This window comes from Lipophrys pholis (assembly GCF_963383615.2).
Source record: "Lipophrys pholis genome assembly, chromosome: 13".
NCBI classification, from domain to species: Eukaryota; Metazoa; Chordata; class Actinopteri; order Blenniiformes; family Blenniidae; genus Lipophrys; species Lipophrys pholis.
This window is the reverse complement of record NC_137632.1, coordinates 27,781,127-27,801,417: the sequence shown is the minus strand read 5'-3', so window position 1 is coordinate 27,801,417 and position 20,291 is coordinate 27,781,127. Positions and strand designations below refer to the sequence as shown.

The following is a 20,291-nucleotide window of genomic DNA, read 5'->3' as shown; positions in this document are numbered from 1 at the left end:
AAATACCCCGGTGGAACTCATTGAATGAAAGGCGGGTACAACTGGACACCAAAGGGCTGTTTGTCATTGACATCGGACTGCATCTCTGATTGAGTTCACTGCATTTCAGCACATAATGACTTCACCTCAGTCCAGATCCAGAGGATGGAAATATCATCATTTTAATGTCATAGATTTACTTTCTTCATTGGTAAAGTTACTCCAAAACACTAATGAAAGCTGTTGTATGGTAACCGCAGCATTAACAATAATGCCGACTCACGTGTTTAAATTCTTTGAGGAATCTAAATTAGATTATATCCTCACATTTATTTGTTTCTACTGTTGTATTTTGACCACTGTTTGGCTCGTTGTTAATGTAATATGTAATAAAGAGTTCTTCATGTTTATTCAGTAAACAGCAGTTTGTGTCTGACGGTGCACAGAAGCCTCTCCCACGTCTGATTCTGAAATAAAAAAAGGCAAGATTTGGACGACTGAATTCACTTTATTCAACATTTTAAAGAATCCACAATACATGTGCTAAATAGTACACTGTTTGGACTGGATGGAATTAAATTCAAAGTTTATTTACTGTGTAAAACCTTGACAAAGCAAACATAATACCCACGCTTAGCATGTTTATTACAAGTTTGTGTTGCGTCTCCGTAAGCAGTTTCTACAAGCTGTAATGACAAAACCACTCCTTACGTGGGTGAAGCACAATTTGGTTAAAGCCAATGTACAAACTTTTCAGACTGGATGTGAATTGAATTGTGTTGTTGTTGTCGTTGATTCTCAATGGAATTGGAATATGTTGATCACACTGTTTGTAGTGACCATATCCCACCAGATTTTACCCAAAGACGTCTCTGCCAGGCAGATTTTAATGTGTTTAATCCAGTTGTCTGGCTTCTCTTATTGTTTAACTTTACTCAGTGTCGTAGATATTGGCTAGTGGGCCACTTGCACCGACTGGATCAAGAAAATGTCTGTCAATGTACGTCAAGTTTTAATCTTTGGAAATGAGCAATGTTGCCGTGGAAGATGACAATGGAGGCAATTTGTTTTTGTTTTTTAAAGGAGTGTTGATTTTAATAGATGGATTTAGTCTCTAACACCCACATACAGAACATGATAAAACATAAAACATGAGACCTTGAACTTACTTGGACTAATTGTACTATCTTTAATTAGACCTTATATGGATTTCTAAGATGTAATTTAAAAAAGATTTAATGCCTTTGAACCTTTGTGATTGTTTGATCTCGTTGCTTTATTCATCATAAAAAAGAACGAAGAAATCAGATTATCCTTTCTGAAATCAAATAATTCCTGTGTGACACAAATGTATTTATTTCTAAAAGAAAGTAATATACACACTTCACCTAACAAAAGAGGGATATTGTTTTAAACCTGTTCATTTCTATCCTTTATACACTGCAGCTGGAATGTTGTTTTTTTTCTAGGTCTGCCGTACATTTTGTGGATAACAGGACGTAAAAGTGGTCCATTCTACGATTATCTGTTAAAAACATGACATCCAACAATTCATTGGCCCATTCAAAGTGCACTTCTTAACAGGACAACAGTCAGAATTTACATTAAACCTGCCAACCTGTCTCACGATGACAGAACAGCAAATCTAACACATGAACCAGGAGAACATTACAAAAAGCATCTGATGAGATTTAAATGAAAGATTTCACGTGATGTTTGTATCCTTGCAGATGAAATAAATAAATGCATCCTGCATCTCTTTGTCAGGAAATCTTCAAAACGTTCTTTACGGACATCATGTAATGTACGTTATAGATGTTTTTCCCAGACAAGTCACATAAGTCATATGTTTGAGTATAATTTGATATAGTTTTTCCTCAAAAAGCAAACTGAGTGAACTTCCAGTATGTGACAAACTGTGTAAACTAGTCACCGTGGTCAGGAGAAAGTACTGGAAGGTCACATGGTACTCAGCCTCCTCAGGAGCCCTGCGTCATTACCGGCTTCTGCAACGACAAACACACAGTTATTATCAGCAGCGTCACTCCCTGATGAGGTTAATGAGATCAGCCAGTTGCAGCGGCTGAGACGTGTTGATGAGAAAACAGGAAGCGGAAGGAGTGCAGCATTTACTTTCATACACCGGTCAATGTGTTTATGAGTCCCTGTGGGAGTGTTGGACGTGACAGTGACCTGTTAATTTAACTTGTGGTGCTTGTGGCTGCTGCCAAAGACAAGAAGGCTCAATAAATAGTTAAAATCCTGTTCTAATCAATGATCAACCTATTGGAAGGTGATAAATAACATATCATTTCTGCTTGGCTCTCGTGAGTTCATGAAAACTACAAAAACAAAAATCGCTGTTTTGATCTACTCCACATTGTGCTCAGGATGACGCAAACGAATTGTGAGAGTTTTTCTTCAGGAAAAGAAGAATATATATAGATATATATATAATAGAATATATTTTTCTTCATGCTTGTTTTTTTTGGGGTTTTTTTTAACTGTCAAAGAAATTGTAAAAAAAACCCAAAACAAAACAAAAAACTTGCCTTTCTTATTTTCACAACTTACCAAGGGATAAATTCAGTATAAATAGCATTTATTTGGTGTTTATGTATTTAAAAGGTCAAAACAACTAAAATAAAGTAAGTCTTGAAAGAGACTTTAGCAACACCAAAAGGTCCTATAACTCGTCAATCGCTCAGGAATCGTTGTTAAATATCTGAGAGACATTTGTGTGATGCAGGTGTGTGTTTCGTAACAAAACAAAACAAAACAAAACAAAACAAAAAACAAAACAGCTTAGTTTATTTAAAACAGTAGTTTTCTAGCAAATATTTTTTTTTCTTTTAAATTTCAAGAAGAAAACCCAATGAAAGAAATTACCTATATTATTAAAGTCACTCAAGGACAGTGACCTTGATATTGTTTTTAGCTGTATTAAACACTATTTGTGCACCAGCGTGACTCAACACTAACACCTAATGCACACGAAGGCATTATGTCACGTTTACGTAGCGCAGCTTTAAAGAAAGTGAAACAAAAGACCCCAGCATGCAGATTAACAGCTCTCCTGCTAAAACAATCAGTCAGATGATTTCTTACCTTTTCCGGAGAATTAAATGAGAAGTTTGATCAGCTTTACTGGTTAAATTAAGCAAAAATAATAGCCAAGGATGCATGATACACAACTTTTTGAAATGTTACTACAGAGTCTTGCAGTTTGATTAACTAGTACTGAACAAGCATCATTTGATTTGAACACAATGTGGAGGAGAAAGCAGCTCCAGTGTCTGTTTGTCTCTGATGATCAGAATTAAAGAAGCAGCTGGTGCCTGAACAGGAATCACACCAAACACGAAAGCTCTTGAGTCATAGTGAGAAAGAGACAAACAGATTGGACACTGCAGCTGCTTCAGTCTCACGTATTGTACCTTTAAAATGTAATGAATCGAGCTGTGATAATACAAAGTTATCATGCATCCTTATTATCAGATCATCAGCGACACTGGAAATGCAAATCGGAGTAAATCAGAAGCAGCGAGAAAAAAATAAATAAATCAGAAAATCCACCAGAGCAGAAGCTGAAAGTGTGAAGAGTTCACCTCGGTCATTACATCGAGATAGTCAGTACTTTTTCATGTTTAGCTATTTTTCTTCAAAGTCTTTGAGAAGATTGAGGTTGTTTTTGCTAAAACTGGAGCTTTAAAACTAAATCAGCTCTAATCTGCTATTCTGGTTTTTAAAACACACACAAAATGACAATCTACAGATTTTTGGGTGCGTTTCTTAAATAATTGATCAATTTGCAGGACTTCAGAGTTTAGACCAGAAATGAAGAATACGTCCAAGTTAGAAACAGGTTTAAATCTTGAAATAAGTGCAACTTTGACCAGTTAAATGGTGAAAACTCTTGTTTGCATGTGATGTCTATGTAGATGTTACTCTGTTACCATCAATGATGTAAAAATGGTAAGTTAACGTAATAATTTTGGTCATTCTGATTGTTATAAAGCCCATAACGGTATAACTGCCAATAACGTAATAACCTGGCAATAATGTAATAATAGTAAAATATTTTTTAGTCATGACAGAGTGTTGTACTTTGTTTTCTTAATGAATGAATATGATGACTGTCCCATCAGATAAAACTATTTTTGATTAGCAAACTGCATAGCACCTGCAAAAAACAACTTTTCATTAAAAGAAATACTTTTTTTTTAATGTGTTATTGTAATATCGGCTGCAGTTATTACTAATTGAACCATTTTTTCAATGCTACTGCAATAATAACTTATGACATTACGTTATCAGGTTTTTTTTTACTTTGTCCTAAAAACTATGACATTATTTACAGGTATTACATTACTGGCCATTATTACATTATTGGTTGTTGCACAGCTAGAAAACTGAAATCACAATCTTAGTCAATAAAGTCTTTAGTGACCCTGCAGTCTGTATGTAGTTGGTATGAAGCTCTTCTCATAGGCCTTGAGGAAACTGTACTGATATGTTAAAACATGAACTTCACAGAGGTTTAAGAAGGCCTTAAGACAGGATAGCCAGACGATGTGTTGCGTTAGTTTTCAGTGTAACTCTGGAGGTGAACTCTTGGCAGCACCCAGCGGTGAGAAAGTGGGCTCGTACCGCACAGGGAGCCCTGGTGTTGGGCTTTGCCAGCGGATTCCTCTGAGGCAAGGAGCCCCTGTGGAGGGAGTTCCTCACAAACCTGTCCACCTGGCCTGGAAACATACAGCAGCACAAACCCTGCTTCATTTGATCGTTTAAAGAAGCTCCTCTGAATTCTTTCACCATTCTCCAAGTTAAACTTGCAAAGTTTCACTGCGTTTGAAGAGACTTGCAGAAAGAATAATAAAACCTTGAAATGAGGTAGTATTAGGGATGCACCGATACCTTTAGCCATTTGCCGATACCGGGTACCGATACAAGGACTTATCAAATGCGATCAGTCAAATTCATTCTCCGTAATGCAAACAATATGAGAAGGCTATGTGTTACCATGAACCACCGCCGCACAGGCTGTGTCAACGCTACCCACAACCTCCAACAGTCGACAGGTCCCTGCAGACTCCGATAAGAACAAGAAGAAAAGTTTGGTTGTGACGTCAGCCAGCTGTTGAAAAACAATTCTTATTCAGCAAGACAGTTTATACACCGAGAAGCTGTCCAACTCGCAGGCCACGCCCCCTCACAGCAGCCACACGACTGTGAAGCGGCGTTTTGACTTTTCTTTTCTTATTTCTCACTTCAAATGTTTTCAGAAATACATTTCTCTGAAATATAATATAAGAGAAAAGAGAAAGTTTGTGTCCGAGTCGCCATGTTGGTCTGGTTTCAACCGCAGGAGCCGAAAGCCTCCCGTGATGCGTTCAGGGGCATCACGTAACGCCGATCTGTGCTACGTTGCTACATGCTATCGAGCTATGAACAGTGTGTAAATACAAAACGCACAATACCCGTCTTGGACTCATGGTCGAATGTGGACATAAACAAACAAAATTCGAAGAATCACACAAGAGTTTGCGGACAGAGAGACTTCTAGCCGAAGCTTGCCAAAGAAAAGTGCCGAACTTTCTTCTTGTTCTTATGGCGTATGAAGGGACTTTAAAAGTCTACAATAAATTAGAGCATCTACAGCACACAATACGGAGAGGCGCAGCAAATAGCATCTATCCACACACTGCACTGTGCGTACTGTCGACAGTAGAGCGAGTACCTGCGGGCGACGTTGCTAATGCACGACAATGCATATTTTCAAGCCAGGCAGTTCCATCACAGCGCATCGTGACCCTACTATAACGGTATCGACTTCCTTTACTGATGATAGTGGAGAAGTGATCAAGAGGCTACGATGACATACTAAACTGATTCTGACTGTAAGTTTTAACTGAGAAGAAAAAAAAAAGGATTTTAACTGTTTGCTTGCTTTGTGTACATTAAACTACTTTTCAGTCGGTGAAACTTTTAATCAAACTGAACATCCAGAACAATCCACCTTAAAGTTTCTTGATCAACTCCAGCTCTGCAAACAAGAAGGTATCGACGACTGTTGTGCTTTCTTCTTTATTTTCAGGAATGACGACCACGAGTTGCCACGGAAACCGGTAAATCAGAAACATCAGCCACAACTTATTTCTTCAGTGGTGACATATGAATTAATTACTCCATGGCCCTTTACATTTAAAAAACTGTATACCTGCTCATCCTCTCATGTTCATTTTAAGGTAAATACATTGACTGTTGAGTACTTGTCACCATCATTACAGCGTAAAACATTGTAGCCTCTTGATATACTCCTTTACTATTTACTACTGCAAGATGTGACGAAGTACCAGGTAAACATCTCTACGGTTAATTCAGAAGTTGAGCAGCTGCCTCGTGTTATTAAGCAGGATTACACCGTAACTATGCCAAACTACTCAAATGTAAGGCATAAAACGATATAGATATTTAATATGCATGAATGAAAGAGTGCGGATTATCATTACACTCAAGATGGATCAATCCACCTTCACTGCATCGCTGGTGAACCTGTAGATTTGTCGGTTTAGAGTATTTCCAGGCCACAAACTATAAAAAGACATTAAATGTAAGGTAAAAAAATTGTGTTATCATGTGAGAAATGGTGAAGATAACCTTTTGTAGTATAGTTCAATTTGTGGAACAGATTCATTTGAGCAATAACAAAATGGTAAAAAAAAAAAGAAGTAATTTATAAGATAAATATCCTTGGTTAGTTTTGGCCAGGACACTTTTTTTATTCAAACTCTGAACACATCCATGGTAGAGATTCAGATATTTTATCCACGTGGGGGAGTCAGAGTGTGTGTTGACTGGTCTGTAAAGGAGATCTTCGTGTTCTCGGGGTTTAATGAGGTGAAGATGTTGGGAGTCCGTGGGGATGAAGCTCGGAGGCGGCAGACTGTACTTACTTGTGGGAAAGTTGTGGGAGAGTCGTCTGGCTTGGATTGGGATCGCTGACTGGAAGACACAAGGGTGAAAAGACATGTGGGGAAAATCAATGGTCTAAATTATACTGGGCACAGTCATCCTTTATAAAACAGAAAGAAAAGAACATGTGTAGGAGATCAGAATGATCTGATTGGATGGTTTGAATCAGAAAAGGTTCGGTCAATAAACCCATATCCAAAACCACTGAGTCACATTATTGAGTGTCGATCAGCCCACAGCTTCTATCTGTCACTCACTTTCACATCAAATGGAAACGAGAATTTGTTTTTGAGTAAATAAAAACTGGGAAAGTTCCAACTTCCTACTGGTAAAAATAGATTTGACAACAGAGTAAATTGGTAGTTCCCCGTGAGAAAGTGGGAAATCACTTTAACTGGCCTCATTTAAGGTGAGAACCAGTATTTTTCATGGATGCACTCAGTAATAAACTTATTATATCACAGTTCAGGAGCATATCTAGGCAGTATTAGCCAAGCATGTCGCTCAAAAAACAACAAATGTGTAGAGAAAGGGACGTTTGAATAGTTTACATCCCTTCCCATCTACATGAACCTCCACAGACTGTGGAAAGGGACCAGTCTTACCCTGCGTCTTTTGTCCACTGGCATGCCAGCAGTATTCAGGGCAGCGATGCTGTCCTCTAACAAAGACACCTGAAGACAAAACCAATGAAAACGGTTGGATTTCTGTCTGATCATCACAAGTTAACCAACCGTGCTCCAACTGCCGACGCTAACTTCACCTCGCTCTCTGCATTCTGCACGTTGGCGGCTGCCTGAGCCACTCGGTCCTCCAGCTCCACCAGCAAGGCCGTGGAGCCTCTGAAGCTGCTTTTTGAGGCCTCGTTCAGGAGGTGGCCTTTCTTCTCCGGGCTGCCAGACGAGGAGGGACGGCTCTGCAGAGACACCAGAACTGATGAGTTTCAGGAAACTAGACAGTGTTCATGTACAGCTCTGAAATGTCCCACTCTTCCAATCTTGTGTTATTGCGAGCGTCCTCTGTGATGGAAATCATGAAGAGACTCAGTCTTTGTGAAAACGGGGGAAAGTGCAACTTTTCTGAAATGGTGCTTCTGCACATGCTCAGTAGAGATAATAAGAACCATGTTTTCCTCCAGGGCGTCATGATTCTCAGTTCATATTCCCCTGGGACATGGTACTTTTATTTTGACAGTCACTGTAATAACAATTCAACTGGATCATCTATTCATACGAATGTCCGTGTTCTCCAATTAATGTTTATAGCGTACTGTTCTCTGTGTGGGTTTATTACAAAAACAGACAGCAGCTCCCACTAGTGGTCCTACAAACTAACTACATCATTTTCAGCATTCCATGTAAACAGACATCCTCAGTCCTTTTGATGAAAATAAACCCTCTGATCAATGAATGGGCCTTTATGTAGACATGGTGGAGCGTGTCTAGGGCCATCAAAACTATTAATGCTTCAATCGGAGACTCACACTCTCATTCAAAGCTGTTATAGGAGGGAGACTGTTTGATTTTCTATTTGCTCTTATTATTTAATCCCCTTTTGCATGGAGCACCAGAATTACCATTATTAAATCATTCAGGTTCTGATTTGGATTTTAATTGATTAATCTTAATTGTAAAAAAAACAACTGGTTGTACTTTCACCATAGCAACTTATTCAGGTTTTTTTTTTTTATTTTATTAAAGAAAAACTGTTTTGATTTGATTCCATTTTATTTATTTTGATGGGTTCTTTTTTTATAAACTACTCATGTTTTTTTCTGGTTAATCAAACACCAGCATTAATGGAGGAATCTCATTTCATGTTTGAATCCAAAGAAAAGCTGATCGAGGCCTGCAAGCAGCAGTTTAGTATAAAGTACCTGATATTCTGGCTCAGTGTTGCTTTGTGACTCTCACTTAACAAACTGCCAGATAAAACAACCCAGGCCACTTAGCAAATCAACTAAGAAGGACTAATTTCTTTAATCCTTCCTCTGTTTCAGAATATCTGGATGATGGCTGCAGAGGAAAAATAAACGCTTTGGTCCTCTGACTTGATTTATGACAGTGGTTTGTGCTCGAACCGGATTCCAGCAGAGTCGGATGGAATTTCATGAGTCAGGCTTTTAGCAGAGGATCGAATGTGCAGCGATCCAGATGTTCAGTGTGTGTGTGTGTGTGTGTCTGATTAACTTTTCTGCCTGTAAACAAACAGCTCAAGCATGAATCCCTTTGTGTGAATGGAGTTCAGCGCTCTACCTTCTGAGAGTCAGTCTGCTGTGGCAGCTCCTCCCCGGGTCTGGAAACCATGACGGCGGCTCTGGATGAAGGTCTGGTGGGGAGCCTGGAGGCCTTGGACTCCAGCTGGGAGGAGAGCGGGCGGCTGGACTCGTCCTCGTCGGAGGACAGGCTGTGGTCGCTGATGTTGTCCGTCAGCTCGTGCAGCTTCTGTCGGAGCTGCAGCTCCTCCAGGTCCACGTCCTCCAGTGGAGGAAGAGGAGAGCTGCTGTTTGGAGTCATGGAAGTCTGGGTGGAGTGGAGGAACGAGTTAGTCTGCTGTGCACTGCTAATCTCTGGATGTAGTAGGTATCATCAGATGCTCGTTGTGCTCATGTCCTGTGGGCTTTGTACTGTTTATTATCCATCACATTGGACTGGTCCTAAATGCTCATTAAACTGTTTCCAGGAGCTCTAATTGCTCAGTAACTTGGGAACAGGATTTGGATTACGTCACATGCTGAAAAGGAAGTGGGGAAAGATGCTGATTACAAACAGTTAGAAATTCATTGATAAGTGTTTCCAGCAGTGGAAACACAGGAGCTTTAAGGTCAGAAACAAAGCTGATAGTAAATAGACTCTACTCATAGAGCATATTTTCATTAAAACATGTGGATCATCAGGTTATATGAGAGATAACATTGTTTCTGGTCGTTCCCAACCACTTCCAACTCCAACTCATAATTCCCCAGCTTCTCATCTCAGGTCTGCCTGACATTCTTACTTTTAATCATCTTGTCATTTTATGGAATGGGTTGATGAATAGACCAATTATTCCGACCGGTTTGTTTGTTCATTTCTCAGTTCTCAGTTTTCTGCTTGTTGTTTGACGTTTTCCAAATATTTAGATTACTCTATTTCTGTTCAGTCTGCAAGTTTTTATTCTATTTTTTTTATTTTTGTCTCCACACAATGAAAAGTCATTTTGTCAGCAGTGAATCATCATAGAAACTATTGACCAGGTGAACCCAAATGCAGACTCACTAAGTTCCACAAAAACCTATTTACCTGGCACACAGACACACTGACTCTCTTTAATATATACAAAAGCAGAAGACTACAAAACTAAAAAGCACTGGGCAGTTTTGGAGGTGTGCTTCAAATTGCTATATATAATATCTAATATTGACAAACTGACCTCAGACAAAGCCTCGAGCACCTCCTGTGACCTCTGTCCAGAGTCATGGAACATTCGAATAGCTTCACCACAAGACAGTGGAAAAAAGGGAGTCATTTGAAGCGGAGGAGTCGCTGATCACCAGGCGAGCCTGAGATCTGTGCTCGTTTACGGTTTGCTGTTTCTGTGGGTTGGCCCAATCTCTGATGGTACTGCTGTGGAATTAGGGGCTCCCATTCAAATTAAGAACACCAAACCCACATGAGACACTGCTGGTGATGAGGCGAGGGTGAAATACGAGCAACTGCGTTCATTGTGAGGCTGCAACAACAATGAGCTGCAACCAGAAGATCACGGCATCGGAAAGGAAAAAAGTCCTGACACACAAGTTAGAGATATTTTCCCCAAAAAAACCTTGCCAGAAATATTGAAGTTCAGGTTTCTACTGCCATTAACCAGCGGTTAGTATTTAATGAACACTGGGTTTTGTGTCCACTGGGGGCAGCAACAAGCTGTTAGCAAACAGCCGATGTTGGGATGAACGGAAAGCGCTTTTTGCAAGGACGAATACTAACCTTTAGCTAGGTACTGATATTAGTACTTAATAAATGCCATGGCGCAGTGGGTAGCGTCTGTCTACACACTGTACTCTGCGTATAGAAGATGGTTTTATATTCACGCTCTCTCATGTAATCCCCAAAGTGTCTTTCTGCCGTAGCTGGACGGAGGCAAGACGACGACTCTCTGTCGGCGGCCTTTTGGCAACACTTCTCAGATTTACCTGGTCGTGTCTTGAGGAGACCTTCTGTTCGATGCGGTTCAGGAGTGTCTCGATGGCCGACATGCGTCTGTCCAGGTCGGTGATCTGGATGAAGATGTAGAGAAACAGCTTGAGGATGTATAGAAATGGATTTTCATCAACCCATCATACAAAAATTATTGCCAAAACGAGATGTTTCGCCATTTGCTCAGTCACAAGCTAACAGCTTGTCATATGATTCCATGTTCACTCACGCGGACTCGATCAAGACCTTCTGGCAGGGAAACACGTCTTTGAAATGCTGGTTGTCATGAAACCACATGGTCTCATCACCAAATCTGATTTCTTAATAATTGAGAGCTTCCTCTCTAAAATGACTTGGAGAGGAAAATACAAATGAAAATTACATAAAATATGGAAAAAAAACAACAAATAACTCGATTTCTTTTGAAAGATCAGAGCTCCACTTCAAACAGGAATGTTTTCCTGGTACCGAATGATAACACAATAATGTTTTCAGAGACGTATTCAGACGAGGAAATCACGCAGACAGTCATCTGATCCTGCTCTGCTGTGCTTCTCTCAAACAGTGACTGACTACAGCCGAGCTGGGACCTCTGGACGGGCTCGGTCACCGCTGGGTTCTTCTGTTCTGGATGTTGTTTTTAAAGATCCAGCACAGAATCTGCAGGATTCTTTCGTTTGATTCATGACACAAGAAAACATGCAGGACTGTGAGAGACTTCAGCACCATAAACTCTTCTTATGTTTAGCTGCAGACAGCCTAAACATTACATTCTGATTCAGAAAGTAAAGTAACCTTGTATGTATCACTCAAAAAGCTATGAAGCTGGATCTTGACACATTCCTAGAAGTATGATCAATGCTGAAACCTCAGAATTTACCATTTGTGTATTGCAAGATTTAAAGGTCCTGAACACTGAGTTCTTACTTGGATAGGTGCGTATTTTTCTCTAATTCTGTCCACACAGTGATTGTACTTAGATATGAACATGTTACTTCCAATATTTCCATACTGTCAATAGATATAGAGATCTTGCTGTGGCCTGATGCTGCAAGTCGTTATCAAAGTCAAAGGGCAGCTTCATACAAACTGCAGTAATAGTGTCGGGGTGGATGTTTTCTGTCCCTAAATTAAGAAAAACTGTGACTTGAGGTTTGGTCTGGCTGGTGACCCTGCATTGTGAAAACAACAAAAACAGATTAATGTGACTGAGACAACACGTGGCTGTTTTAAGTATTTTAAGGGTTGTAATTCAAGACCATTTAACGCAAACTGAGTCAAGACCAAACCAAGAACATCCCAAGACCAAGACCAGAGCATTCCAAGACCAAGGCTCCGTTCAACCGCAGGTCTTGATGCTCGATTCCGATTTCTTTTTGAGTGATCATTTCAAACACGACCTGCCGTGTGAACGTGATCGGACCGAATGTTTTCGGGCCCCAGAGCGCAGAAGACGACGTGAATGCATTTGGCTCCACCTTCTTTATATTAACATATACATCATTGTATCTTTGATCATATGTAGTGTGCACATAAAACTCTTTCAGTTCCAGCTCAATACGCAAGTTAGAATTAAATCTCTTTTCTTTGTAAATGACATTAGATTGAGGGATGCAAACACTCTTTTTTCAACCCATACAACATCCAATCTGGTGGATTATGCTCAAGTTTTTATGAAATACAAATGGCTTTGTTTCAATGACTTAGAAAAAACTTGAAACATCCAATTTTCCTTCATTTGATTAAGTTTCCTACGAAGAGCGATGTGGGGTCCGGAACTTTATAACAGAGATGGATGACTGTGGACTTCATAGCTTATGAGTCATAGTTGTGATCACAACACTCAGCGAGTCCTTGTACAACGTTTGAGAACATCCACATCTGCTACGCTTCGCTCTCTTTCATCCAGACCTTTTCTTCAGTTCTCTACTATAAATGTAAAAAGACAGCATGTTCTTTGGGCCTGAACATTTAGCTGTGCTTGTTGATTCATCTCTGATGCCTGAATAATCAGATTAGTGTCGTCAGTCGTGTCTGTTTCTGACTTGAGTGGCTTTTAAATCAACATCAAACTGAGAGCTACATCCCTGCGTCGGGCGAACGTAGCAGTTTTATTGTGGAGGCGTGCGGCTGGCAGCCAATCAGAGAGGTCTGTACCGTTTTTGATGTTTGAGCCGCATGTTTTCCCATGGATCCTCTTTCCGTCTGCCTTCAGTGTGTTGCCCAGCTGCGACGCAAATAATTCCCCGTGACCCCAGATACCAAAGGTATAAATCAGCGAGTTGACTTTCCACTGTAACTGAAAACCATCCAGAACACTGTGCAGTCACTCTTTCTTTAATTTATGCTCTTTATCTACGGCGGCTAGAAAAGCAGCAGACCATGCTTGAATAAACTCAAAGACCCCAAAGCGGAGGACACACGAGGACACATGTAGACTTATTGGTTCCTGACAGCTGTGCGGACCGCGGACCTAAAAGTCAGCCAACCTAATGGTAAACAAAATGTGTTTTCTATCTGCGCCTCGTGAACACAACAGTTGCTCTGGTCCCTCCGCTGGATCACACATAAATAGACCGTGATGTAATGTATGTAACCGCCTTCTGATCTCGCAGCTGTCTCCCACACATCACTCATCATGTGTGTGTATATCGGCATCGAAGGAATCCGACAGAAAAGAAAATCTCTTTTCTTCCAGACAAGTTCTTCCAATGTGACCCCGCAATTAATTTATTTAAACAAAGAGCGATGACAGACTGGACCAAACTTCTCCTTCGCACAGCTCAGGCAAGACAAGTTTATGATCACAACAGTATTGTTTATGGCCCCGTCTTTAGTTGCCTCTATAATTAATAACAAATTGAAACGCTTCGTGTTGCGGTGATCTAAGCGCTGAGCTTTCATGGTTGCAAGATGACTTTTTATCCCTCAGTCTCACAGCTGTGAGTCGCAGGCTTGATCATCTCAGGGCCCGTTTACACAACGTTTTCAAGTGAAAACACAAACATTTTTTGCGTTTTGATTGCCTGCTCGGAAAGCAACTTTTTGAAAACGTTCGAGGTCTGTCTCTGTATAGACGGTGGAGACGCTGTTACTGCACATGTGCACCACGGCCGTAGTAAATAGTTCTTCTGCACATGCTCAGTAGATGCACAATAACAACAACGGCGGCCTTCACAGTGCCTCGGATAACAGTCCCTAAGAAGGTCTGTGTACTTGCCATTGTTAATATTTATTGTTCTCTGCATGCATGTGTGTGTGGTTTCTTTAAAAAAAAAAACAACACAGCTTCCACTCGCGTCCCAACATGCAAACTACATCGTTTTTAGTGTTTCTGCCATTTCCGTGAAAATGGACATCATTTTCAAAACGCAAAGCTTTTCTGAAACGAAAAGGAAAACAATGCATTTTCACTTAAAACAACGTCGTATACATGGGGCCTCTGATTTCTTGTTAAGAAAGGGTAAAGCAATTTGTCCCTAAGCCTCTATTTCTCAAAGAAAAGGTGTGAAAGGACCTGGGATTCTCACTTCAGTTTATCTGATCAACAAAGAACAGAAGGAATAAAAAAGAAGAAACTTTGCCAAATTCATATAAACCGTGAACCTTATTGACTATCATTAAAGGCCATGTGGGTTGTAGACTGCTCAGTGAAGTTGATTGGTATCAGACTGTCTGTGCAGCAGTGAGGTTTTATTATAAAACAAGGCTGGAGATCGTTAAGTACCAATGCAACATTTTTAGTTCCTAATTAGACTTAATGTCTTATAAGTGCAGAGTGGATTTCCTCCAACCACAAACATGAACTGAAGTGTGACATTAAAAAGAAGTGGTGTGTGTCCCGATGTGCTGAGGATTTCCTTTGGGTTTACATCAAAGATTTTAAGCCTGAGGCGTGCTGAGGACCTGCGCTGGAGGGTTCGCCGAGTTCAGGCTCTCCTGGGAGGCGTGGCTGCAGAGGGCGAGGTGAGACTGGTAGAACGTGAACGGCCCGCAGCGATCGTCCTCGTCGTCAGAGTCGTCGGGCAGATACACGCCGCTGCCCCGGCCACCTCCACCTCGAGGGCCTCCGCTTCCACAGGACGAGTGGCTGAGCTGGGAGACGGAGCGAAGCGGGACGGCTAGGCCCTCTGGGGGCAGGAGACACTCTAGAAGGAAGTGACACGGTACAAAATAAATGATCAATAAAGCTGACTGTGCGTCATCCTCAGTGTTGTTTCAATGGAGGAGCAATGGGCTCCGGATGAGGCAACAACAACAACAGTTCTTTCAAATCAAGTTTTCTTAAGTCACAATGAACCCGTTAGTATAACGCTGATACCTTTCTCAATAGTATGTTGAATTGAGTTCAAATGTTATGAATCCCAAAATGTAATGAGAATTTAGAAGTAAGAATTTTAATGTGTTTAATGCCGAGACATTGTTTGGTTTATATGATTAGACAAATAGAATATAACAGACTATAGACAACAGAAGACTATAAGTGACTTGGGTAACAGCAATCTTACATAAATACCATAAACTGTATATCGTACTTAAAAAACCAAAAGTTCAGACTTTTCTCAATCTTTCAGTGTTATTCAAACTGAAGCACTTCAAGTCCAAACCATAAATTATTGACTAACTTTATGATTCAATGAAATTATTTCAACATTTGGGGAAAACTATTTTGCTTGGCCCACAATGTAATATTGAAAAGTTTTTAAGTTTTGGTCTCAGTATCTTCCTACATATTCGACCAGTTATTACATTTTGAGTTTTATCACATTATATTTTAAAACAATTCGGGTCGTTGTTACATATCGGGCTCGAACACGGCTTCTTCTTATAATTTTATAATTCATCCCTTTCTCAATGAACAATCATCTGGGTTATAGAGCATCTTCCCCCCACTAACTGATATCCTCCAAATGAACCGATCAGTCACAAACATTCGTTAAGATCAATTACCGACCGTGTGGATAAGAGTCAGAATGTTCACTTGGACTTTACTCCTCATATCTTTAGAAACAATAAAAAACAATCACTCCTGCTTTTCTCACTTTTTAATTTTTTCCAACCACACACACGTCAGGGATTTACAACGCACCTTGCTGCGGGTTCATCTCCAGGTCCAGACCTCTGCCTCGACGTTGCTCCGTGAAAATCTGGTGAAAAACTGCCGCCATGTCGGCCTCGGCGATGACGGACTCCCCTCCCCCGACATCCATCACCAGGATGTCCGGATCACTTCTCGCCTGAGGACGAGCATGAAGAGAGGCGAATGACTGCCACAGAAAGAAAACAATTTACACGGTTTACACGAGCTTTGAATGAACATCAACCTTCTACACATATGAACACTGAGTTCTTACTTATACCAGCAAAATCATGAAGAACAGCATTCAGGGATTTCTGATGTACGCCAAAATGTGTCCGGATCAACGCCAAAATTTAATGGACTCTTCTACGGCCCAATATCTATTCCTGGTGGTTTTCACGTAATCTTGCTCACAGACAGACAGACAAACTAAATATATGCCAGGGATTTTATTACGTCCTTAGCGGAGGTAATAACACTTTTTAATACTCTGCTGCGTGGTGTGGGTTCAATACAGAAATAGAAACACTCGGGGCCCAATATGAAAACGTTTTCAGAGTTTCTGCTGCTTCTGTGTAAACAGACATTGCTTTCAAAAGGTTGCTGTGTAAATATGAAACCTTTCTGAAATGAGAACACAAAAACAAAAAGTTTTCTCCTCGGTTGTCGTGTATTTTTGTACGCTGTCCTGTTTGGTCCTCTACTTATCACTCCCAAAACACAATTTGAATGAATTAAAACGAACAAAGTCACACGCTTGATGATTCCATCCATCCATCCATCCATCCATCCATCCATCCATCCATCCATCAGGGCACCTCTCCTCTTTAATCTCTAAGTGGCTCCTTTCTGTTTACTTATTTGCCAAAACATCCCAGTGAAGCCAAACACAGATGGACCAAACTATCTAGCAAACAGAAGAAGGAGGAAACACAGTTTTCTCTCTGAGACCTCTGCCTTTCCACGACGGGAACGACCAGACACATAAAAACTGTCAGAATTGAAAAGTCAAAAATGTTTTGGAAATGTTTTCAAGCCATAAACGTTGGAGACGCATGAGCGAGATCAAACGTTAATGAAGAGACAAGACGTGTCAAAGCAGGCACATACGAACTCGCACAGTCAGACGTACATAAGGAGTGCATTGTGGCCAGACCTGAGAATGAAGGATGACAGTGCGAATATGACTCAGTCTGCAAACCAGACCCTGGGAAGCGAAGACAGACAGCAGAGACAGACTAACAGGAAGCGCAGACACATGGCTTCTATGAAAACATGCAGACGAGTTGGGGAGTTTTAGACGTCCATTGTCTACCTGATCCAACCGTCCTCTTGGTTTGCCGGAGACGTTCCCGCCCAGTTTGAAATCAAATGGATCCACAGTTAGTCGTCGTTTGGTCTTTTTTCTCTTGGGAGAACAGAAGGGGAAACACCAGTGAGAGAGCAGGAAGGAAAACCCATCACAGAAAGAGGATTTCTACATTGACATGCATTACATGACATCCATCCATCCATCCACCCACCCACCCATCCATCCATCCATACTACTGATTTAATACAATTAATGAAATAAAAAAAAAGCATCAGTCCTATAAATTACATATTTGTGTTTCACCATAATAAATGGCGGCATGTATCAAAAATAACAAAAATATTATTCTATATATAACTTTTTTTCATAAAATGTGATTGTCTCCATAAAATCTTGACTTTTGCGTAGGAGGGAAAGAAAAAAAAAGTTATTTTTAAATTTGAGAGTTTTAGGTAAAACATAACAAATGTATAATGAGTATAAGGTGAAAACTTTGAAATAGTCTCTGATGTAAAGCACAATGGTAACAGTTAAGACCATCATTTATTCTATGACCACCCAGTTTATTCAAAGGCTGACCGCAGTACTCTACTCAGACCAGTAGAGGGCACTCTGTTTCAAAGTAACTCAGAGAAGTGACACAGGAAGCGGCAGCTGGTCTTCCAGCAATCAGTCTTTGGCCACATCCATGCAAAGTCCAAGCATACATATGTGATGTATATAAAACCTGAGTCAGTAGTCAGACATGAAGACAAAGTGTGCAGAGACCGTTTTTCAACTCCACAGCCAACGCAGCGATTGGAAGTAAACACAGCCCGGCTCCCACACTGCACACAGATTGTGGTATAAACAATAGTAGTCTTGGTTTTATGACTAAATTCCAGCAGACTCGGCTCCCCGCTCCTCCCCCATAGATTTTTAACAGTTTCCACACTTGAACCCTTTCATATGTGGGATTATGTATGACTACTTGGTATTTTCTCAAAACGCTTGTGGCCAGTGCCAGTTTGACCTCGGCCCTCAAACCGCTCGGCCATCAAGTCACTCCAGCTGCTCCTGCAGTGGCTTGTCTACATTTGCTGGAGACAAGCTGTGCAGGAAAAGCAAAGGTCTTTCAGCATGGACTCCCGTAAGCCGCCGGCCGCATCGAGAGGAGTGAGTCGGTCTGGACCTGACTGCTGCTGTCTGCTGTGCAGATGAGCTTTGATCCTTTCTCACTGGATCGTCTTCTAATCAACAGTCGGATTGTTTACTTGAGGAAAACGTCTGTGAATTTTTAGAAAATTAGCAGTAAGATACAGCAGAAGTGCTAATGCAGAAATTGTGATCTGCTTTTTGTTCCCTAACATGTGTGACAGGAGGAGAAGGTGCTTTGATTTCGTGCGCTCCCAGATCAAACGATGCTTAATGCGCTGTGAAAGTGGAGAAGATTACCGGATTATCCGAGAGTGGGACCTTACCCCTTTGTATTGAGGGTCAGTTGCATCCATGCTGTGCTCTTCATACTCATCTGAAAAAGAAGGTTGTCTTAGAATCAACTGTGTGACACCGATGAAGCACATAAACTGCAACCAACCGCAGCGCAAACTACTGGGAATTTAGTGAGACAAAAGACATAAAGCAATCCAGGTATGTGTTCGTATGTCTCAGGCCCCGTTTTCACAACGTTTCAAGTGAAAAGACATTATTTTGATGATGTTTTGAAAACGATGTCCATTTACACGGCAACGGCAGGAACGCTGAAAATAATGAAGTTAGTCTATAGGTCCACTAGTGGGCGCTGTAGGTAGTTCTTGTCATGAAACCACACACATACAGCAGAGAACAATACCCGATAAACAATAACACAACAGACGTTCGTATGGACCAAGTTGGATTGTTATTACCGTGACTGTCAAAATAGAAGCAGGAGAATATGGACTGAGAGTCATGACACTCTGGAGACAAACATTGTTTTCAGTGTCCAACTCCTCGCGTGTGTGCAGAAGAAGTATTTACTACGGCCATGGTGAAGCAGTGCTTCCACCAACAAGACGGGAGTCAGAACATTTAAGAAAAGTTGAGTTTTCAGGATGGAAGTTTTGTGTTTTCGCTTGAAATCGTTGTCGTGTAAACAGTGTTGATCCAGTTTAAACAAACCTCACACTGTGTGCATGATCCTTTCGGATTATTGTGATGAGATTGTGACCTGCAAAGAAAAGCCAAACAGATGTTTGGTTCATCTACAGCTCTTTGGTTCCTTCTATATTTAAACTAACATCAGAAAATGAACTGAAATGCAGCAGGATTATTTTTAAAGTGGTCCAACACTACTTTCCAAGTGGATTCAGATGAACAGAAGAATTCAGGCGTCAGTTCTGGCCTCGCTCTATATTTGACGATTGTGGGTCAGAGTTTTAGTTTGGTCGAGCAGAAGGGGAAAAAAAAACAAGTAAACCCAGCGTGTTTTCAGTTTGTCTTTATGAGAGTGTTTATGAGCTGCATTTCTACAGGATGGATGCTCTCCTGATGACAGTGGAAAACAAACTAAACTGGAATCAAAAAAGGAGCAGAGGTTCGAGAACAAGCCTCCTCGGATAAAGATAAATGTCTAAGTTCATTTCTTATACTAAGAAAAACATTCAAATGTACGTCTGATTCACTTTAAGACAAAATGCGATTGTGTTATTTTCTCAACCGTCTTCAGGAGTTGTGACTAAAACTTCCCTGGCTCTGCTTGTGAGCTCTTTCTGTGGCCGTGTGAGCTGGAGCCAGAAGACGGTGCCAGCCT

At 40.8% G+C, this 20,291-nt stretch overlaps 1 protein-coding gene across 3 annotated transcripts in view; it reads right to left on the bottom strand.

Moving 5' to 3' along the window:
• Nucleotides 1-470: 470 nt before the first annotated feature.
• Nucleotides 471-20,291, bottom strand: part of mlphb (melanophilin b) — a 42,694-nt gene continuing 22,873 nt past the window's right edge. Inside the window, exons 6-16 of one of the 3 annotated variants that reach the window (XM_080477787.1) lie at nucleotides 18,982-19,031; nucleotides 17,525-17,617; nucleotides 16,219-16,366; nucleotides 15,036-15,277; nucleotides 11,126-11,209; nucleotides 9,210-9,476; nucleotides 7,718-7,870; nucleotides 7,560-7,628; nucleotides 6,936-6,984; nucleotides 4,630-4,724; nucleotides 471-1,985 (exon numbers count right to left, since the gene is read on the bottom strand). In XM_080477787.1, the coding sequence (XP_080333913.1) occupies nucleotides 1,959-1,985; nucleotides 4,630-4,724; nucleotides 6,936-6,984; nucleotides 7,560-7,628; nucleotides 7,718-7,870; nucleotides 9,210-9,476; nucleotides 11,126-11,209; nucleotides 15,036-15,277; nucleotides 16,219-16,366; nucleotides 17,525-17,617; nucleotides 18,982-19,031 (1,277 nt within the window). In that variant the 3' untranslated portion in view covers nucleotides 471-1,958. Of the gene's footprint in view, nucleotides 1,986-4,629; nucleotides 4,725-6,935; nucleotides 6,985-7,559; nucleotides 7,629-7,717; nucleotides 7,871-9,209; nucleotides 9,477-11,125; nucleotides 11,210-15,035; nucleotides 15,278-16,218; nucleotides 16,397-17,524; nucleotides 17,618-18,981; nucleotides 19,032-20,291 lie in introns of all 3 variants that reach the window. The other 2 variants (XM_080477789.1, XM_080477788.1) reach the window with 2 other exon arrangements.